This window comes from Herpailurus yagouaroundi, unplaced genomic scaffold (assembly GCF_014898765.1).
Source record: "Herpailurus yagouaroundi ecotype Mexico unplaced genomic scaffold, PumYag 196, whole genome shotgun sequence".
NCBI lineage: Eukaryota > Metazoa > Chordata > Mammalia > Carnivora > Felidae > Herpailurus > Herpailurus yagouaroundi.
In genome coordinates this window covers 35,041,557-35,062,455 of record NW_024412427.1, presented here as the reverse complement: position 1 = coordinate 35,062,455, position 20,899 = coordinate 35,041,557, and the positions used below count along the sequence as shown (strand labels likewise).

Below are 20,899 nucleotides of genomic sequence, written 5' to 3'. Positions count from 1 at the left end.
AGGAAGACATTTTGCAGAAGTAATTAAGATCTTTAGTCATTGACCTTTAAGATAATACAAGGAGAAATTATGGGTAGAGCTGACCCAATCAAATGAGTCCTTTAAAAGAGGGTCTAGAGAAGAGTTTCATTTTCAGGATGGTAAAGAACTCTATGGGCCCATTATCCATAAAATGCAAGGAACCCAAACTAGACAAAAAAAGTTGCAAAAACAGGACAAACTTCGAGAACTCACTCTTTCCAATCTCAAATTTTACTCCAAAGCTACAGCAATCCTAAAAATTCAGTCCTATCATAAGGATGGATATGCAGTTACTTTTTACAACCATTGGCTTTAGACGTGGGACCCAAGACAATTTAATAGGAAAATACGATTTTTTTCAACAAATAAGATATTTTTTCAACAATATTGGGGCAACTCAATATTCACATGAAGAATGAAGTTGGACTCTACTTCACACCATATATAAAAATTAACTCAGAATGGATTAAAGACCTAAATGTAGGGGCGCCTGGGTGACGCAGTCGGTTGGGCGTCCGACTTCAGCCAGGTCACGATCTCGCGGTCCATGAGTTCGAGCCCCGCGTCGGGCTCTGGGCTGATGGCTCAGAGCCTGGAGCCTGTTTCCGATTCTGTGTCTCCCTCTCTTTCTGCCCCTCCCCCGTTCATGCTCTGTCTCTCTCTGTCCCAAAAATAAATAAACGTTGAAAAAAAAATTAAAAAAAAAAGACCTAAATGCAAAAACAAACAACAAAACCCTTAAAAGAAAATATTGGTATACATCTTTAAGACCTTTTTTTTTAAATTAAAATTTTTTTTTCTTTGTTTGAGAGAGAAAGAGCATGCACGCAGGGGACAGGGGCAGAGAGAGAGAGTGAAACCCAAGTAGATTGGATGTGGAGCCAGACACAGGGCTGGATCCCATGACCCTGGAATCATGACCTGAACCAAAATCAAGAGTCAGCCCAACTGACTGAGCCACCCCGGTGCCTCTCTTTGTGACTTTTAATTAGGCAATCCTTTCTGAAACAATACCAAATGCACAAGCACCCAAAAAAATGGATAAAAGGACATAATCAAAATGGAAAACTTTTGTATTTCAAGAGCCACTACCAAGAAAGTGAAGACAATCCACATAATGGCAGAAAATTTTGAATATCACACGTGACTTAAGAGATCTGAATCTAGAATATATTTTTTAAAACTACCACAAATCAATAATACAAAGGCAAATAACCCAATTAAAATATGGGCAAAATATCTAAATGGAAATTTCTTCAAAGAATATATGCAAATGTCCAATAAACACATGAAAAGACGTTCAACTGTATGAACCATTGGGGAGATACAAATCAAAGCCACAATGAGCTCACTTCACACCACTGGGATGATTAGAATAAAAAGGATGGATTATTTCAAGTATTAGTAAGGATGTGGAGAAATTGTAACCCTCATACACTCCTAGTGGAATGTAAAGTGGCACAACCACTTGGAAAACAGACTGGCAATTCTTCAAATGATTAAAGAATAGAATTACCATATGTTCCAGCCCTACTACTTCTAGGTATATACCCAAGAGAAAAATTATGTCCGCGCAAAAATGTATACACAGCACCATTACTCATGATTGATTAAGGGTAGAAACAACCCACATGTCCATCACGTAAAAAATGAATCAAATGTAATGTGGCATATCCACACAATAGAATATTACTAGGCAATAAAAAGGGATGAAGTACTGATTACATACTACAGCATGATTGAATCTTGGAAACATTATGTTAAGTGAAAGATGCTGAGTCATTATATTGTATGATTCCATTTATGTGAAATGTCCAGAGTTGGCAAATCTATGCAGACAAAAAGCTAGTTGCTGATAGGCCTGGGGCAGAGGGAGATTGGGAACTGGAGGGTAATACCTAAGGAGTATGGCATTTCTTTTTTGCATTGATGAACATGTTCTAAGATTGATTCTGGTGATGGATGCAAAACTTTGCGAATGTAGGAAAAGCCACTGGATTGCACATGTTAAATAAGAGAATTGTATGGCCTGTGAATTATATCTCATGAAAGCTGTTTTAAAAAAAAATTATCTAGAAGTAAGAGACAAGAAGAAGCAGAGACACTTGCCTGTTGGCCTTGAAAGAGCAAATGGACATGTTGAGCAGAAGGCCATGTTAACAGAGGATAGCAGCCTCTAATGGCTGAGAGTCTCAGACTTACAACCACAGGAACTGAATTCTGCCAACTACCACATAAACTTGGAGGAGGACCCCTTCTCAGATGAGTCCGCAGTCTTGGCCAACACTTTGATGCAGTCTGCAGAGACCCTGAACAGAGGACCCAGATAAGTCTGACCCACAGACACTGTAAGGTAATAAATGGGTATTGTTTTAAGCTGCTAAATGTGTGGTTATTTGTAACGGGGTATAGAAAAACTAATATAGGAACAAAAATGGACAAAATAAGAAATAGAACAAGAAGATGCAGTCATGAAAATATCGATAGGCCTAACACAACCTAACACAAACCTAGCAAGAAATGAGACAGCTGCAGGGGAAAACAAGTAAGTGGTCAGCTTTTTACCTGACAGATAAGAAGACAAAAATTAGATAGATCAAGAAGGCCCCAAACAAGCAGAGGTGAAAAGGCCTGAAAATACATTAACAATCTGTAGTATGAAATGCCACACTCCAGGTTAAAACTCACAAAATTTAGCATGTCTGTTTCACAAAAGATACCATTAACAAAAGTCAAAGACATTTGACAAATCTGAGACTAAGAAATGAGCTACTGTTATGAGTTAGGCATTGTCTGAGGGGAAATCTCAGACTGAGCCTATCAAAATATATTCAAACCCACTGGTAACCAAAGAAGTGAAAATAGGTATCACCAGTGAAATGGGTTAATCCTTTTCACCTACTAGGCTATCAAAAATGAGAAAGCTTGATGAGACTGATCGGGGGGCACAAGTGAGCTCCTGAGCTGCTGGGGAACATGAGGACTGGCACCTCCATTCTGGAGGATAAATTGAGGGTTTGCAAAGCCCAAGATGCAGCAAGTCTGTTCCTGAGTACCAATCCAAGGAATTTATCAGCATATCCATAAATGACCTAAAAGAAGACATTCACTACAGCAAATTTGATAGGAAACTCAGAAGCTCTCTGGAAGTGGAGAAAGGTGGGTAAAGTATGACTCAGGTCTGGAAGCTAGCCTGGATGTATACAGAGAAAGAAGAATGGATCGTTTATTTATTTTTAAATGTTTATTTCTTAATTTTGAGAGGAAGGGGTAGGGGTAGAGAGAGGGGGGAAGAGAGAAACCCAAGCTGACTCGATGTTGTAAGTGCAGAGCCTGATGCGGGTCTTGATCTCAGGAACCCTGAGATCATGACCTGAGCCAATATCAAGAGTCAGTCACTTAAGCGACTGAGCCACCCAGGTGCCCCAAGAATGGATCTTATAAAAGACAATGTTAAAAGGAAAAAGTCAAATTCAAAAGAAAATATATCGTACAACCCAATTAAATAACTATTTTGGACACAAAACAATACTACCCACTCTTCAAAAATACCGATGCGAAGGTACACATAAAAGGCATGAGAATGGTTGCCTAAGAATAGGGGAAGGGGACTAGAGTAGGTGTGGGGAAAAAGATAATAAATTAGTGAATGAATAGGAAGCAAGCAAGCCAGAGAGGACTCCCAAGTTCTTGAGAGGGTGAGGAGGAAGGGCTAGGAGTCAGAAAGTATTGAGAACTGAGTCTGAGTGAAGAAAGTGTCAAGTGCCCCTTTTCCATTAGGAGGTCCCCCAAAGCAGTATCTTGGTGGAGCACCTTCCCTGTGGGTTGGAGGGGCATGTGAGCCCTTGCCTGCAGTTCTCATCAAAGACTGCAAATGTGTACAAGGGCTGGTACTCAAGGCCAACTTCTGTCATGAAGCCTTCCAGATGGAGACTTTATAATTAACTGCAGCCTGAAAAGTTACTTCTAGGAGTTTGACCTGGATCCAGTCTCCTCAGAGGGGATCCCCTCAGAAGTTTCTCTGTAGGCAACAAATCCTCCAAATCCATCCCCCTTAATCTCTGGGTCGCTTTGAGGAGAGAGCCAGCAGAGAGGATGGGAAGGGTCCACAGAAACAAGAGAAGCTTCTTCTGATCTCTGGAAGTCTCTTGCATTTTCATATTGATTTCCACCTTAATTTCACCGTGGTTATTAAATGATCTGCATAGTGTCAGGCCTGTGAATTTTGTTGAGACTTACTTTGTGATACACAATTGATCAATTCTGGAAATGTTTCATATGCACTTGAAAAGAGCATGTATGCATGATGTGTGTAAGTGATGTTCAGTGTAAGTCAAAAAGGACAAGTTGGTACATCTCTATAGGAACTTTAGAACATGGCTGATGTACTATGCCTGCTGAGTTTTATCAGCCCCTGTGGGGTGTGTTTTGTATCCTCTCGCTATGATGGTGGATTTGATTATCTCCCCTTTTTATTCTTTCTGTTTGTGCTTTGGGCATTCTGAGACAGGTGCCTACATATTTAGAGTTGTTACATATTCCTAGTAGATAAACATTTCCATCAGTAAACTGGCCACCTTTATTTCAAGTGCTGTCTCTTGTCTTAGGGCTTATGGAATCTTAGTACTGTTATACTGACATTTTTTTGGTTAGCGTTGACATAGTATACTTTAATCCATTCTCATTTTTCCAAAATCTGTGTTCATGTTTAGAAGTGTTTCCTTTTTGTTTTGCCTTCTTGTACTTTTCCAGCAGTCAACAAACTTTTAATTAAGGTTTCCAGTGCATATACATCATCCTAGTCGCATTGATTCCTGTTCCAACTTAGTGCTATTTTCATGTATACTAATTCTATATGTATTTAACAATATTCAATACAATATTATTTCTTACAGTCAATATATCACCTACATTTATTTACATATTGTTCCTTTTGAGTGTTCTTCCTTTCTTCCTGCCATACTATTTTTCCATCTGGACTTGTTTTTCCTTGTTCCCAGAGAATTCCCTCCAGTGTTTATTTTAGACCAATTTTACTGGCAACAACTACACTCCATTTTGCTTGTTTAAAATAACTTGATTTTGTATACATTTTTGAGAGGGGTTTTTGCTGGCTGAGGGATTCTAGGTCCATAATTAATTTCCTCCAGCAGTTAGCACGTGCATGGCATCTTCTGACATTTCGTTGTTTCCTGAGCTCAGCTGAAAGCCCAATAATGGTTTGTTTGAAAATAAGAGATATTTTTACCTCTGGCTGATTTTAAGATTTTTTCTCCTTAAATTTGACTTTGAACTCTTTTATTCTCAGTTATGGGTTTCTTTTATTATACCCTGCTTGGGTTTATGACATTGCTTAAATCAATGGCTTGATGTCTTTGGTCAGTTCTAGAGAACTCAAGCTTTATATTTTTTTTTCTTTTTTTAATGTAATTTGGCTGTATATGTATTCAGTATAATACAAGTTGGCTAACATACAGTGTATACAGTGTGCTCTTGGTTTTGGGGGTAGTTTCCCGTGATTCATCTCTTACATACAACACCCAGTGCTCATCCCAACAACTGCCCTCCTCAATGTCCATCACCCATTTTCCCCTCCCCCTTGCCACCCCCCATCAGCCCCCAGTTTGTTCTCTGTATTTAAGAGTCTGTTATGGTGTGCTTCCCTCTGTCTCTGTAACTATTTTTCCCCTTCCCTTCCCCCATGTCTTCTGTTAAGTTTCTCAAGTTCCACATATAAGTGAAAACATGATATTTTTCTCCGACTGACATTTCACTTAGCATAATACCTTCCAGTTTCATCCACCTTATGGCAAATGGCAGGATTTCAATCTTTCTTATTTCCAAGTAGTATTTCATTGTGTATATAAACCACATCTTTATCCATTCATCAGTTGGTGGATACTTAGGGTCTTTCCATAATTTGGCTATTGTTGAAAGCACTGTTATAAATATTGGGTACGTGTGCCCCTATGAATAAGCAATATTGCTTCTGTCCCATGGTCTGTTTCTTCCTCTATGAGGGAGATCTCACCTTGCCTTTCTCATGCTTCCCATCTTGTATCTGCTCAAGTCTGCCTCCCTGCTGTCTAACTCTCATGTAACTGCTCTGAATCTGAGTTTAACCTGCCTATTGCATTATTCATTTCCATTACTATATTTTTCAGTTCTAGAACTTTCCTTTTATTCTTTTTTGGTAGCTTCTACTTCTTTGCTGGTACTACCCATCTTTCTCCCCTGAACCTATTCATCTTGGACACATTAAAGCCCCATATCTGATAACTACACTGTCTAGGTATATTTTCAGTTTTGTTTCTATTATTGAATTTTGCTCTTGATTTACCCATCAGGTCTTGTCTTTTTTATGATTGCTTTTGACTGAGTGATGGACATTCTGTGTTTTAAACATGTGGAACTAATTAAGGCTTTGCATGATTTGGAAAATATTTTACCTTGATCTGACAGCAATGCATACGATGTAACCATATGACAGGTCTACATAAAATATAGATAGACAGTTTCAGAGATAATAGATGTCATTATCTAAAGAGTAAATCCTGAAAGTGGATATGACCAGGAGACTGGAGAGGAAGGAGAGGTCATACCAGCTTTATGAGCACGCTGGGAAGACATAGGGCAGATGCTGAGGAATGGCACCTGTGTCTAGGGCAGTTGGAGACAGAGGTGAGGTGCTCAGCCTACCAAATATGATGCTTCAGGACATTGATTTGTTGGTTTTGATTTGCTGATGCTATTCCTGGGCTGACAATGTAGCTTCCTAAGAGAGGACAGGAAAGCTTATAAACAGCAGCAGTTTCTGTGGTATATGATTTTGCTTTGACAATAATATTTGGAAAGCATCACAAAAAGGAGATAACAAATGACTAGTTACATGTATTTCTGAGCCTTTGTTTCTTTGGTAATGTCTATGGATCTTTGCATTTGGAAATCAAAGAGTTAACATGGGTAAAAAGAACTAGATTCAATCTGTGAGCTCAGTTTAGGAAAAGCACAGTAGAGAATCATGAGACTAGCTGCCAGGGCCCTGGCAGGGAAATGGGGAAGGGTGCTGGTGGTGAGAGTTAACAGAGATAATCTCATTAAATTTCATGACATCAACCTTGCAGGGAACATCATTCCCCTATTTCTCTTTCACCTCCTCCCTTTTCACTTTGAAGCTTCCCCAGAGAATTCAGTGCTGAGATTTTGGTTTAAGCCCCCATTTCAGAAGGGGTCTCACAGATATATTCCAAAGACCTGTGCTCCTTCAAACCAGTAAATCCCATAAAACATTCTGGGTTTGTGGAAATAGAGAATTTCTGAAATGCATGTCATTGTTTCTATATAGGTGGTTATATTGTAACTTTCAAGTATATTTTTACTCCCTACTGATTTTGGGACAATGAATGACTGGGCTGGATCTGGAGAGGTCTCTCTAAGACACATTGACACAGGACAAGCTGCTCCTGGTGCTGACTCACCTTGGATAATGCTGTATCATTCAAAAGTTACTAATGTGTGCTCATCAAAAGCAATGGTGGCACATTTACCCACCTTGCCAAAGACTCTTGCACAAACCATGACCTGTGAACATGAGTTGAGTGAATGGGGCCATGTTTTTAATTCTATATTCTATGAAAGCATGAACCAGAGGAAAGACATAGGTCACAAACAAAATACACTAGCTACATTTCACACATTTCTAAATATTTCAGTTCCTTAGATAACTATTTTCCAACTGTGGCCACAGTGCCAATCACCTGGAGACTGTATGTATTTCTGATTTTGGTTCACAAAGATTCTTCTTTAGTAGAGAGGGTGGGTATGGCCTGATCTCTAGGAAATTTGTAAAATTAAAGGGGTTTGTAAAATTAAGGGGTTTTCATGGATCAGAAGACACAACAGACATAGTGAGAAAGAACAGGACACTAGGCCTTCCTCAGGTGAAGCCACAATTCCTCAGAACCTGAGAACTCTCAAGCAAGGATGGGTAGTAGTGACCTATTATCTGTTGGCCACACAGACTTACCCTTGTAAGTTTGTGTATGTCCCTACCAAGGTGTGGGAGAGGTCACAAACTTTATACACAGATGTGTCAAAGAACCAAAGCTGAACCAGACCACTATTTTTGTGCTATACCCAATGGAACTGTCCAAAATTGTCTTGGAAAATTCTGTCACATCATCCCTATGACCATTTCATAAAAATAGATGGGCCAGGAAACAGGCAGACTTTCAACAAGGAGCCACTCAAATCAGAGTCCTTAGAAACCCAGGAAGAAGGAAGAAAAATTCTCAGCCCCTCCATTCTGAAGTATTCCTCCAAGCAGTATTGTTACTGCCTCTCTGTCCCAGTCATTCCCCCAGGTGCTCCCACACTCTCTTTACTCTGCCCCTCCAGGCCATCCCCATGAGTATCTCAGAAGACAGACTTACTCATCAGGTTGGGTGTCTGTAACCACAGTGGCTGTCCCAGGAGTAGTGATTGGCATTGACAGCCACGGAGGTCAGCCTGTGCTGGGAGGGGGTTACAGGCCTGAGGGAGCAGGTGAGACATAGATACTGGAGCTATTGTGTTCTGAGCTATCATCAGAGGCTTTGGAGAAGATCTAATTATGTGTCAGTGAGGCTTATGTGCAGATGCCCTGATGGGTGTCCAAGAAGGGCAAAGCCTTTTGTTAGCTTCATTCACCCACCTCCAATCCCTGTGATGAGATATGGCCCCTCTTCAGAAGGACCACCCTATTGTGAGCCTTCCCTCAGAGCTGAAATAAAGAAGATACAGGTGGATGTTCCCTCACAAAATTGTCTGCATTCCTTTTGAGTGGAATAGATGAGGGGCTGGAGAGATTGGAGAATGAGTGAATAAATGGATACATGGATGGATGGATGGATGGATGGACGGATGGATGGTTATATTAATGGATGAATGAATGAATATACCAACCAACCAGTGGGGGCCCTGAAAGAACCACGAGGATAGCCTCCCATGAGTTGGGGAGTCTGTATGACTCAACACTGTGCACCAACAGCCAATGTAAGAATAATAAGGATGATCAATTCTGTACTTCTTGTCACAGCAGCAACATTATAAAATAAAAATGATTCAGGAAAGTGCAAAACTGACAGGGACCCAAAAAGTGCTCTGAGATGCTTTTAATTCTCCTGGTGCTGAACAGACCTGGGAATACATACAGACTGACTGTTGCTCTCTGGAGGAAAAGGATCTTTTGTATGAGGAGCCAGGGACCCCTTCCCAGCCTATTTCTGCACACAGGTGCTGTTCAGGAGGGAGAACTGGGAAAGCCATGGTCTGATATCCACAACAAAGGTGCAATCCACCTAAAAAAAAGTAATTATGAGATTAGAACAGTTTCACACATGGAGAACATTTAGCATGAAGGACTGAATAGGAGTTCAAGGTGCATGAAAAACTACAAAAGATGAAAAACAAAAACAAACAGTGACCTGGGGTAGGATTTGAGGAGCTTAAGATTCCACCAGAATGATGGGTAGGGGTTGCTTAATCTGCACATGTGGAACAAGGGTTCCTGAGAGGGCATGTGGTGGGACCATTACTTGCCCTTTCAGAGTCTTGTCAGTGCAGATTATGCTGCCTTAAGCACCTGCCCCCGCCCCTGGTTCTTAGGGAGCCAGCAGACTGCCCAGGAGGTGGTCCATCTAGTGCTGCCAACACTCAGCAGCAGCTGCAAACCTACCCTGAAAGGATGCTACCCCAAAGTCTGGGATGGGAGTACCGAGATAAGCACCCATCCTGGCTGAGCATCATCCTGACTGAGGCTCATGCCTGGGGTCCAAGTCTCCTGAATAAGATCAGCTCATAGATGATAACACAAGAAGGCTACTATACAGGCCAGCTGTAAGTACAGGGCTCAGCTCGCTGCCCTTCTAGGAGCAGCTCTTGTCTGCCTGGAATGACCACATCCCCCTTCAATGGGAAGCCCTGGGACCTGGGGAGAGAGGAGCCAGACTCTCATTCTGGCCCATGACCATCCTGACAATTTCCCTAAGCCTCCTCCCATCAACCCTCCTTTATGTGAATGTGCATCATATTCTCAAACCTTTTTCTCTTTCGGGCCTTCTTGTAAGGGACAGTTTTCCAGGTCTTCATCCTGTTTTGAGCAAATGGTTTGGCCCAACTCCAACTCCATTAAATATATCAAAGTAAACTGCTGTTAAGAACAAATTGTAGAAACTGCAGTGAAATACTTTGCATTAATGAGAAAAACAGAAAACCATAAGGAAAACAGGCAAAAACTGTGAATGTGCATATGTAAATGAATAAGGACATATGTATGTGTAATGACTCTTATTTTTCTAATTTTAATTGATTTTTTATTTCACCTTTTCCTCTTCATTTTCCCTTTTTTCTTATAAGAAGATGTCCATATTTACATGCACTAGAATCTTCCCTGTAGCACTCTTCCTGATGACCTGTAGCTTTTAGTCACATTCACAGCACCATGAATGCACAGGATGGAAGACTGCACAGCAAGAAGCCTGCATGGTCTGCAGCAACACTGACAGCACCACCCATCTCTCATTGGACACCTACACAGCATCAGCCGGACACAATGTGAGCACACCAGTGAGTCCTTCTCTGGACAGTAGGATAACAGGTGTGTTAGTCCACTGATCAGCCATCAGAGCTTGCCATTCCTTTTGGGACAGCATCTAGATGGGGACATAGAGGGTCCTGGGGGCTGGGAATGCTCTGCCTCTCTTCATGTGGGAACTGGCTATACAGAAAGGCTCTTCTTGCTAATGTTCATTAAGGTGGATATTTACAAAGCAGTGTTGTTCCATGTGTTTGTTAGGCTTCTATCAGGAATTATTAAAAGTTATTTTATTTTGTTAAATAGAAATAAATCCACAAAAACACAAGAAGAACTCAAACAGGAGCACCTGGTTGGCTCAGTCAGTTAAGTGTCCAACTTCGGCTCAGGTCATGATCTCCTACTTCACGGGTTTGAGCCCTGTGTTGGGCTCTGTGCTGACAGTTCAGAGCCTGGAGCTTGCTTGGGATTCTGTATCTCTGTCTCACTCTCTGCCTCCCACCCCCACTTGTGCTCTCTCTCTCTCTCTCTCTCCCCCTGTCTCTCTCTCTCAAAAATAAACATTAAAATTTTTAAGTAAAAAAAAAAAGAGAGGAAGAACTCAAACATAGAAATGTAGTCAGAATTCACCATAAGGAGAAATCTGCCTCTCAGTGGACTGATTTGGAATTGTCTAGAAAGCTGATTTCATTTGAAACTCAGTTCTTACAGCTGACACATGATACGCACTCATACCTAGACATGTACCATCAACATGACACACACCACCAACACACACACACACACACACACACACACACACACACACACACTCATGCACCACCAGCCCCACTTGCATGTTCACCAGACCCTGAGCTGGGACAGGGCACAGGGGCTGAAGCAGCAACTGTGGTCTCTATGTCCAAGGAGCTCCTGCAGCCTCCAGGTGTCCAGGGCTGGCTGCTGTCTAAGGAAGAGGCGGAGGGTAAGGAAATGGGAAAGACTTAAGGAATCTGGTGGGCTGTGTGCATGGGCTGTCTAAGGAATGTGGTGAAGAGGTGAGACCCTCTCCATCAGAGCCCATGGTAGGCTATCCTGGCTCAGGACAGTTCATGCGGGGACCAGAATCTGGGCATGGACAGAATGAGTTCTGGACAGCAGTATGTATTCTGTCCAAAGAAAGCACAAAATGGTAAGAATAAACAGCAGTGGGAAAGGTTTTCCCAACAGAGACTAATGACACGTTTCTATCAGACCCAACCTCTTTCTCATTTTTAAGGCTCTATAACACAAGACCTTCTTCTGCCTAGGCTGTTTCAGGAATCCTAAATTCCCAGATCTATTCGTGTCTTCTCCAAACCTGCTGTGTCTTTTCAGTTGATAGAGTCACTGCACACCCATGTGTTCTGGAAAAACACCCAGGGTCCGTCCTTGAGCCTCTTTCACACCCTCATACCAGTGCACTCCACATCAACCTCCAACAGATACACAAGCCAACACTTCTTCCATTTCCCAGTGATCACTGCATCCCAGTGGCTGTGGAGCCTCTGAGAGAGCCCCTTCCATGGGTGTCCAGAACTCCAAGGATAACATCCCAAGTCTTCACCTGGGGCCCTGAAGGTGCCCCTAGTCCCACTTCCCACTGCACTCCTGCCTCTCTGCACCTCTTTCATAGCAAATCCAGTCCCTGGAATTTCAGGCCATCCCCAGGGACACTTGTTGCTTGTTCCTCTAGGGTCCTCTCCACAGCTGCCTTCCCTCCTTATCCCTACCCTCCATGTGACTGGGTCCTTCCAGGAGTACCCGTCATTTAGATGCCTTCCCTGAGCACTCCCCATACCTCTCACCTCCCCTCAGCCCTGGGCCCCCACACGTGCAGCTCTTGCCCCAGCTTTCCACTATTTCACTTATGAACTTGGGGGCCGTTGGCCTGACCTCACCAGCATAACAGTCCCATGAGAACACATCCCTGCCTGTCATCTCTGCCATCTCCCACCCAGACTTGGACCCACAGTGCTTTTTACAGGAGCCTCACAGCTCAACTGCTGTCATGCCTTTCCTTCTCAGGATTTTGTTTCCCATCTACCGCTTTTCTTAGCATTTCTTGTTTGTCCCACTCTAGCTTCTCTCAGCTGCCTCATCAGCCCCTGTTCTTCCCTCTTTCACTCCGCAGCTGGATCTCTGTCTTCAGTACTTGCTTTCTGCTCACCTCTTTCCTTCTCCCCTTTGTTATTCAGGGGCCTCACTCATGAGGAAAACAAATTGGAAACCTGGAACACTTCTAATGAGAACTTGTGTTTTTTTACCAATATTTGCCAAATTAAAATGATGATACAACAGACAAAAACAGATCTGGGCATTTAGGAATGCTCTTCCCTCTGGATCCAGGACTCACCCCTCCTAAGTGTGGTCTCTAGGTGAATATGGAGCCACAGGGAGGGAGGATACACCACTTACCTTGCGCTGGCTTCGCCGTACCCACAGCAACTTGTATGCATACTCATCTGGATAGACTTGGTTGAAATGGAACACTGCAAACTCCACACACAAGGCAAAGTGATTTGCTCTCCTACTAATGTCCACAAAGTCAGAACTACAGACATGAGACACCAGTGTAATGAGCCCCAGAAGCAAAGGTGCCTTCAGGAGCATGCTGTCTGGTGTCAGCCCTGGAGGCCAGCAGCACACAGATGGCAGGGTAACAGCTGGTGTGGGCCCACCCTCTGCAGCTCTGCATCCCACACAGCTCTACCCCAAGGAGTCCCTGGCCGTTGGCCAGTGCTCTGTCCAGCTCCTCCCCTTCACTGCCTGCCTTGTCCCTCCCATCTTTACAAACAGAAGGCAGAGCAGAAGCTCTCAATCTCCACCCCTTTGTTCCATAAGCCTTGGACACAGGGACACACATGAAAGATGCTCTGTTTGCAGGGCTACATCCCCCTGCCCCAGCCCAGCCCAAATAGGCCCTGATGGGGGTCTTGAAGCCACCTCTCTTCCTCTCATGGCAATGTTTCCTACAACTGGCAAGTCACAGGAACACTTAGGAACACTTAGGAACACTGGTAGGCCCTGAGTCCTGGGGATTTGAGGTAAAAGCCAGGTCTACCTCTGACCATGGCTGCTGCCTATTACCCCTGGGGGCATCAGGAGGGTATAGGGAAGGGCCACCACTGGGGCTGGGGTACTATCCTTTCCATCACCTCTGGCACCTACTGACTTACTTGCCATGAGGTCTGACTGTACTTGGCAGTGGGGAGAGAGATTTCTAATGTCCTGGGATGGGTGGAGAGAATGCCCAGGACAAGGGGGGTATACTAGACCAGAGCAGGTCTCTGCTGGATGGCAGCCATGGACATGGGTCAGGAACTGGGAAGGGCAGACCTGGCTCAGCCCCAGCCCACATGCATTTCCACACAGCTCTGAAACTTTGACATCCCATGGCTTTTGCCATGCCATTGTTGTCAGGCTTATCGCAGAGGAGAGGTACTATGGTACTTGCCTGACTTCATACAAAGCAATGGGAGTGAGCAGACAGGGAAAGTACAACATGCTGCCCACATGTATGAGGACACTATGCAAGGGAAGGATTTTTCCACTTGGGCATGGAGTAAATAGACACAAACATATTGATGATGATCCCAGAAAGGGTACGGGGCCAAGGCCACAGCTGTGGGGACAGGCCATAAGTACACACTGGGGCTACTCCCAGGAAGAGATGGGAGTGTGGCCAAAATGACAGACACTCTTGTGAATACCTTCCCTTTTGCACATCAGTATATGGCTGGAGGTATGGGGATCTAAGGACAATCATCACAAGGGCTCTAAAACCTACCTCCAAGTATGTCTGAGTCTGTTTCCTCCCCCGAGGAGCTCAGGGCCCCGACACTGGTTCTTCCTCACTACTCCTGGCAGCAGGATGACTAGAGTGGCCAGTGTAACTTTTTGAGAACTGCAGGATTTATAACAAGGCCCCTTTACATTACTAACGTGGGTTGTCACTGCCTCACTTCTAGAACTCTCTTAATGGGGTTCAGGGATTTCATGAGGCCTGTGAATGGACAGCTGTTGGATTTACTGGCCCTTTCTATCAATTTATTTCTTCTTTCCTTTGACTATGCTTTTTTGTGATAACTTCCTCGCATTCTTGAGAGAGAGACTATGATCGTCAGTCATCCTAGCGTCCATCTTCAGCATGTGCCTGTCTGAACCATTGCTTTCCTTGAAGCTGAACCCCAGCATCACCATACATACTTGTCACATCATAAGTTTTAATCATTTCCTTTGATAATATACCCTAATCAAAACTGAGATTACTTCTCCAGCCCATGTGTTATTTAAAGGTGGATTACTGACTCAATAACCGTTTTGCTCCTTAATTTCAATCTTAACACCACTGCAGCCAGAGAAATTATTCCATATAATATCAATTCTTTCAAATTCATTGAGATTTGCTTTATGGATCAGAATATGTTCAATTTGGATCAGTATTCTATTAGCTGAAGAATATATGTTGTTAGTTGGTGGTGAATGTTCTATATAATTGTTAAAATAACACCAAAATATGGTGTTTGTCAAAATAACACCAAAGGGGAGCACAGAGTAAGGCATGGTAAATCACAGTTCAGCAAGGGACCATGGGAGAAGTTGAAATAGATGACTGTCACTCACAGGTCCTGGGGGAGGCACTCAGCAAGATGAAGCGGCCACATGGGGAGGTCAAGGCACAATACAGATGGAGCCAAAAGATCTGGAGCGCATGGCTTTAGTGGGTAGAATGCCTTGGGGTTCTTAAGATAGGGCCAGATTGGTCAATTCAACTCTTAAGAGCAGGGTCCTGGTAAACCTCATAAGGGTCTTATGTAATGGCACACAAAGGGGAGGCTCTGGAGGCAGGGGAGACTGTTGCTCACAAGGGCTATACGGGAAGTCACTTCCGGTACTTCCATTTGCTTTTGACTCTAGGGCACATGCTTGTGCTTATATGAAATGTTAGTGTCAATTTTAGGAACCCTCAGTCTCCTTGGCCACACAAAGTGGATGCCAAGGCAGCAGTACTCTGGAATAGTTTAGCTAAACTCTGAACAATAATCAAAAATCAATGTATTCTTAAATTTTTGTATATATTTTCTGATTTTTACCTGGTGGGGTCTGTCAGTTATTGGATCAGGGTTTGATTGTTCTTCTAGACCTGGGTGTGGCTTTACCAATCTGGAGGCCATAAGAAGAGGTGGCCCAAGGATACAACTGTTGTAACTTTCATATTCAAGCAAAGCTGTGACCTTCAGTTCTCAAATGGCTGTTTCTAGTCCCATACTTTTTGAGAGCTACAGGAGGCCACAGTCAGAATCACAAACCTGCACTCACACCTTTGTGTCCAATAGGAAGCTCATTAGAATCATCAGTGCAAGGCTTATTATTTATTTATTTATTTATTTATTTATTTTTAAGAGAGATAGAGAGACAGACAGACAGACAGAGACAGAGAGAGAGGGAGACAAAATCCAAAGAAGGCTCCTTTGGACATCACGAAAGTTCATGATGTCAACACAGAGCCCAATGCAGGGCTTGAACTCATGAACCATGAGATTATAACCTGAGCCAAAGTTGGATGCTTAACCATTTGAGCCACCCAGGTGCCCCTGTGCAGGGTTTAAAATAACCCAGTGGCTGGGTCTGCTGGGAGACATGGCACTAATACAGGGACATTTGCAAATCCCCCAGGTGCACATAAGGTGTATCTGAGCTCAAAGCACAGCATAATTGAAAAGAACAAGATTCCAGGCCTTCCCAGTGTGAAATGGGAACAAAGGTAAAGGGGTTCACCTATGAGGGGCACCTGTGAGCAGCACCAATTAGTGCTCAGAGAGGCTTTGTCCTAGCCAGCACAGCCCCTGAGCAATGAATGAACCTGAGTGATGTCAAGCCAAGGTCAGGTATTATGCTGGCTGTGCTGACCACACCTTGTTTGTTTATATTTGCCCCTATCATATTGTGGGGAGATGCCAGAAATTCTATACACAGGTTGGTCAAAGGACCAAACCTGACTCAGACCACCATCTGTATACTGTGCCCAGTGAAGCTGCCCAGAGTGCTTATAGCCTCATCTTGGGAATACATCAGCAAGAAAGGGACAGACTTTCAACCACAGTTAAATTATACCCCCTAAAAATCTAAAAGTGGGTAGTATAATCCCTAACCCCTCCATTCTGAAGGATTCCTCCAAGTGTCATTGCCACTGCCTCTCTGTCCCAGTCATGCCCCCAGGTGCTCCCACACTCTCTCCACTCTAGCCCTTCAGGGCTACTCCCCACGAGGATCCCAGAAGACATACTCATCAGGCTAGGTGTCCATCACCACATGCCTGTTCCAGGGGTAGTGATTGGTATTGGCAGCCTTTAAATCCAGTATGGGCTGTGAGGGGGGGGGTACAAATATATCAGAGAATAGGTGGAACATGGTGACTGAGGTGTCATGTTCTGAACTGTCCTCAGAGGCTCTGAAGAAAACCTACCTGAAAAGCCTCAGGGGGCTCATGTTCAGATGTCCTGATTGGTGTCCATGGAGGACAAAGCCTTTAGTCAGCTTCACTCACTCACCTCCTATCCCTGTAATGAGATATGGCCCCTCTTTGGAAGGACCGCCCCGTTGTGAGCCTTCCCCCAGAGCTGAAATAAAAAAGATACAGGTGGATGTTCCCTCACAAAATTGTCTGCATTCTTTTTGAGTGGAATAGATGAGAGCATGGAGAGATTGGAGAATGAATGAAAGAATGGATGGATGGATGGATGGTTATATTAATGGATGAATGAATGAATAAATATACCAACCAACCAGTGGGGGCCCTGAAAGAACCACGAGGGTAGCCTCCCATGAGTTGGAGAGTCTGATTCACTCAACACTGTGCACCAACAGTCAATGTAAGAATAATAAGGATGATCAATTCTGTACTTCTTGTCACAGCAGCAACATTTATAAAATAAAAATGATTCAGGAAAGTGCAAAACTGACAGGGACCTAAAAAGTGCTCTGAGATGCCTTTAATTCTCCTGGTGCTGAACAGACCTGGGACTACATACAGACTGTTGCTCTCTGGAGGAAAAGGATCTTTTGTATGAGGAGCCAGGGGCCCCTTCCCAGACTATTTCTGCACACAGGTGCTGTTCAGGAGGGAGAACTGGGAAAGACATGGTCTGGCATCCACAACAAAGGTGCAGTCTACCTGGGGAAAAAAAGTAATTATGAGATTAGAACATAGATTAATACATGGAAAACAATGAACAGCAAAAACAAACAGTGACCTGGGGTAGGATTTGAGGAGCTCAAGACTCCACCAAAATGTTGGGGAGGGGTTGCTTAATCTGCACATGTGGAACAAGGGTTCCTGAGAGGGCACGTGGTCGGACCATTTCTTGTCCTTCAGGGGTCCTACCAGTGCGTGTGACATGTCCTAAACACCATCCCCCACACACACATATGTGAGTTCTGAGGGATCCAGCACACTACCCAGGAAGTGGTCCAGCTGGACACCCAATATTCAGCAGCAGCTGCAAACCTACCCTGAGGGGAAGCTACCTTTAAGGCTGAGATGAGATGCAAGACTGAGACACATCCTTCAAGCCCAGGGGAATAGAGGAGAAGGTGGGATGACCAAACAAACCAAACAGTACTCCAAAACCAAAATACAGTAGCAAGAGAAAAGCTAGGACCACAGAGAGTGAAGAGTGTCTGCCTGAACCTGAGGTCTCAGGAAGCATCCAGGCTGGGCTCTTGGGGTGGACTCCATCCTGGGAGGAAGGTCATATGGGTGTCTGCAGAGGATCTCTGGTGGACCAGCCAGGTGAGCACAGGGCTCAGCTTCACTGCTCTGCTGGAAGCATCTCTGTCTGCTTAGTGTGACCAACTTTCCTTCCCGGGGATTGGAGGAGGGGTGCCCTGGAACCTGGGGGAAGAGGGGACAAAATGCTCATTCTGGCCCAGGATCATCCCTGACAACCACCCAAGCTTACTTTCATAGACCCTCTCTAATATTATTTTTAATTTTATTCTCAAACCTTTTTCTCTCCTGGACCTTCTTGCAAGGGGCAGTTGTTTATGTCTTCATCTTGCTTTTTACAAATTGTGCGGTGCAACTTCAGCTCCATTAAAAATATTATTGTCCACCTCTGTCAAGAAGAAATTATAAAACAACTTCTAAATATTTGCTTTCCATGAATGAATAAAAGACAGAGAATCAAGTAGAAAAGTGGGCAAAAGATGAAAATATGTGTATAAATAGGATATATAAATCCTCTGTAATTTCTCTGTAAGCATATAATCAACAGAAAAGTGTCCCTATATGAACCTAAAGCATGCACTAGAATCTTCCCTGCGGCACTCTTTCTGATGATCTGTAGCTACTAGCCATGTTCACAGTGCCATGAATGCACAGATTGGAAAGCTGCACAGCAAGGAGCCTGCATGGTCTCCAGCTACAGTGACAGCACCACCCATCTCTCATTGGACACCTGCACAGCATCAGCCAGGCACAAGGCGAGCACACCAGTGAGTCCTTCTCTGGACAGTAGGATAACAGCTGTTATCCACTGATCAGCCATCAGAGATGGCCATTCCTTTCAGAGCAGGAGGGAAGGACATAGGAGGTCCTGGGGGCTGGGAATGCTCTGCTTCACTTCATGTGGGAGTTGGCTGTACAAAAGGGTACTTCTTGCTGATGTTCATCAAGGTGGATATTTACAAAGCAGTGTGGTTCCATGTGTTTGTTAGGCATCTATCAGAAGTTATTAAAAGTTATTATTTCTTTTTTATTATTTCAATTCAAGTTAGTTAACATAGTGTAGTCTTGGCTTCAGGAGTAGTCCCATATGCCTTATATATGACAATGAGTGCTCATCTGAAAAAGTGCCCTCCTTAATGCCTATCACCCATTTAACCCATCCCCGACCTACCTCCCCTCCATCAACCCTCAATTTGTTCTCTATATTTAAAAGTCTCTTATGGTTTGTCTCCTCCTCTGTTTTTGTCTTATTTTTCCTTCCCTTCCCCTATGTTCATCTGTTGAGTTTCTCAAATTCCACATGAGTGAAATTATATGATATCTGTCTTTCTCTGACTGACTTATTTCACTTGGCATAATACCCTCTAGTTCCATCCACACTTAAAATAAAAGTTATTATTTCATCTTGTTAAATAGAAGTCCATGAAAACTCAAGAACTCAAACATAGAAATGTAGCCAGAAATCACCATAGTAAGGAACCTGCCTCTCACTAGACTGACCTGTAATTGTCTAGAAAGCTGACTTCATTTGGGACTCAGTTCCTAGAGCTGACAATGATACCCACTCATGCTCCAACACACACCAAAAACACACTCACATACACATACCCATGCACCCCCAATCCCACTTGCATGGTCACCAGACCCTGAGCTAGGACAGGGCACAGGCACTGGGAGAGCAAGTGAAACACCTGTGCCCAAGGAGCTCCTATGACCTCCAGGTGTCCAGGGCTGGCTGGTGTCCAAGGAAGAGGGAGAGGGTCAAAAAACAGGAAGACTGAGTGAAGCTGGTGGGCTCTGTGCACAGAAGGGGCTATACCTCATCTCTTCAGGAGTATGATTTAGAGGTGAGACACCACCCCCCTTCAGAGTTCTGCTCGCATGGTGCCTGGCTCATGGCAGTTCATGGGGACCAGAATCTGGGAATGGACAGAATGACCCCTACCTACCTTTTGCTGGGCCCACCCAGCAACCTGTATGAGTGCTCTTTCCTGTTGTCTTCATTGAAAAGAGCCAAAGCAAACTCCACAGATGCCACAAAATAACCATGGTGCTTACTAATGTCTATAAATTCTCTTTTAATGGTCCAGACATGAGCACCCAGCACAATGAGCCTCAGAAGCAGAGGCATCTTCAGGAACATTCTGTCCTTTGTCAGCACCAAGGACTGGCGACACACGGAGGGAGGAGATGGTAGCTACTGCTGGGCTGCCCTCCATAACTCAATATCCCAGCCCTGCCCTCAGAGCTGCTGACCTCCCCGCTTTGACTGGCACCTCTATCCAACTCCACCTCTCCATCCACCTGCCTTGTTCCTCCCATCATCACCAAACAGAAAGCAGAGCAAAGGATCACATTTTCACCCCCTTATCAAAAAACCCTGAACACAATGACATGCATGCAACATACTCTGTTCCCTGCACATTTCCAGGGATGCCTACCCGAGCTGCTCCCTGGGAGGGTCCCTACTGCTATCTCAGCCCACTCATGCAAAGTCTTGCATCCACCTTGCTTGCCTCCCTGGCAGTGCACCAAGGACTGCCAGAATCACACTA

The 20,899-nt window shown here is 43.9% G+C and overlaps 1 protein-coding gene across 2 annotated transcripts; it reads right to left on the bottom strand.

Annotated features, from left to right (window-relative positions):
- Nucleotides 1-9,157: 9,157 nt before the first annotated feature.
- On the bottom strand, nt 9,158-13,312 carry LOC121012021 (probable cystatin-15). 2 transcript variants are annotated; one of them, XM_040446782.1, is made up of 3 exons: nt 13,031-13,312; nt 10,100-10,210; nt 9,158-9,359 (listed from the first exon to the last, which is right to left on the bottom strand). In XM_040446782.1, exons 1-3 carry the CDS (start codon nt 13,223-13,225, stop codon nt 9,279-9,281), a joined length of 387 nt encoding a protein of 128 aa, XP_040302716.1. In that variant the 5' UTR covers nt 13,226-13,312; the 3' UTR covers nt 9,158-9,278. The 2 variants fall into 2 exon arrangements, with proteins under 2 accessions (XP_040302716.1, XP_040302717.1); XM_040446783.1 differs by having other exon boundaries at nt 10,100-10,207.
- Between the last annotated feature and the right edge of the window lie 7,587 nt (nt 13,313-20,899).

Bases quoted from the DNA above. Each gene is read 5' to 3' on its own strand.
- LOC121012021 (XM_040446782.1), bottom strand. From the start codon at position 13,225: ATGCTCCTGAAGGCACCTTTGCTTCTGGGGCTCATTACACTGGTGTCT. The intron at 10,211-13,030 runs GTAAGTGGTGTA...TGTTCTTAACAG, and splicing joins TACGGCGAAGCCAGCGCAAG to CAGTTTACTTTGATATATTT. The intron at 9,360-10,099 runs GTTTGAGAATAT...ACTTTTTTTTAG, and splicing joins AAGGCCCGAAAGAGAAAAAG to GTGGATTGCACCTTTGTTGT.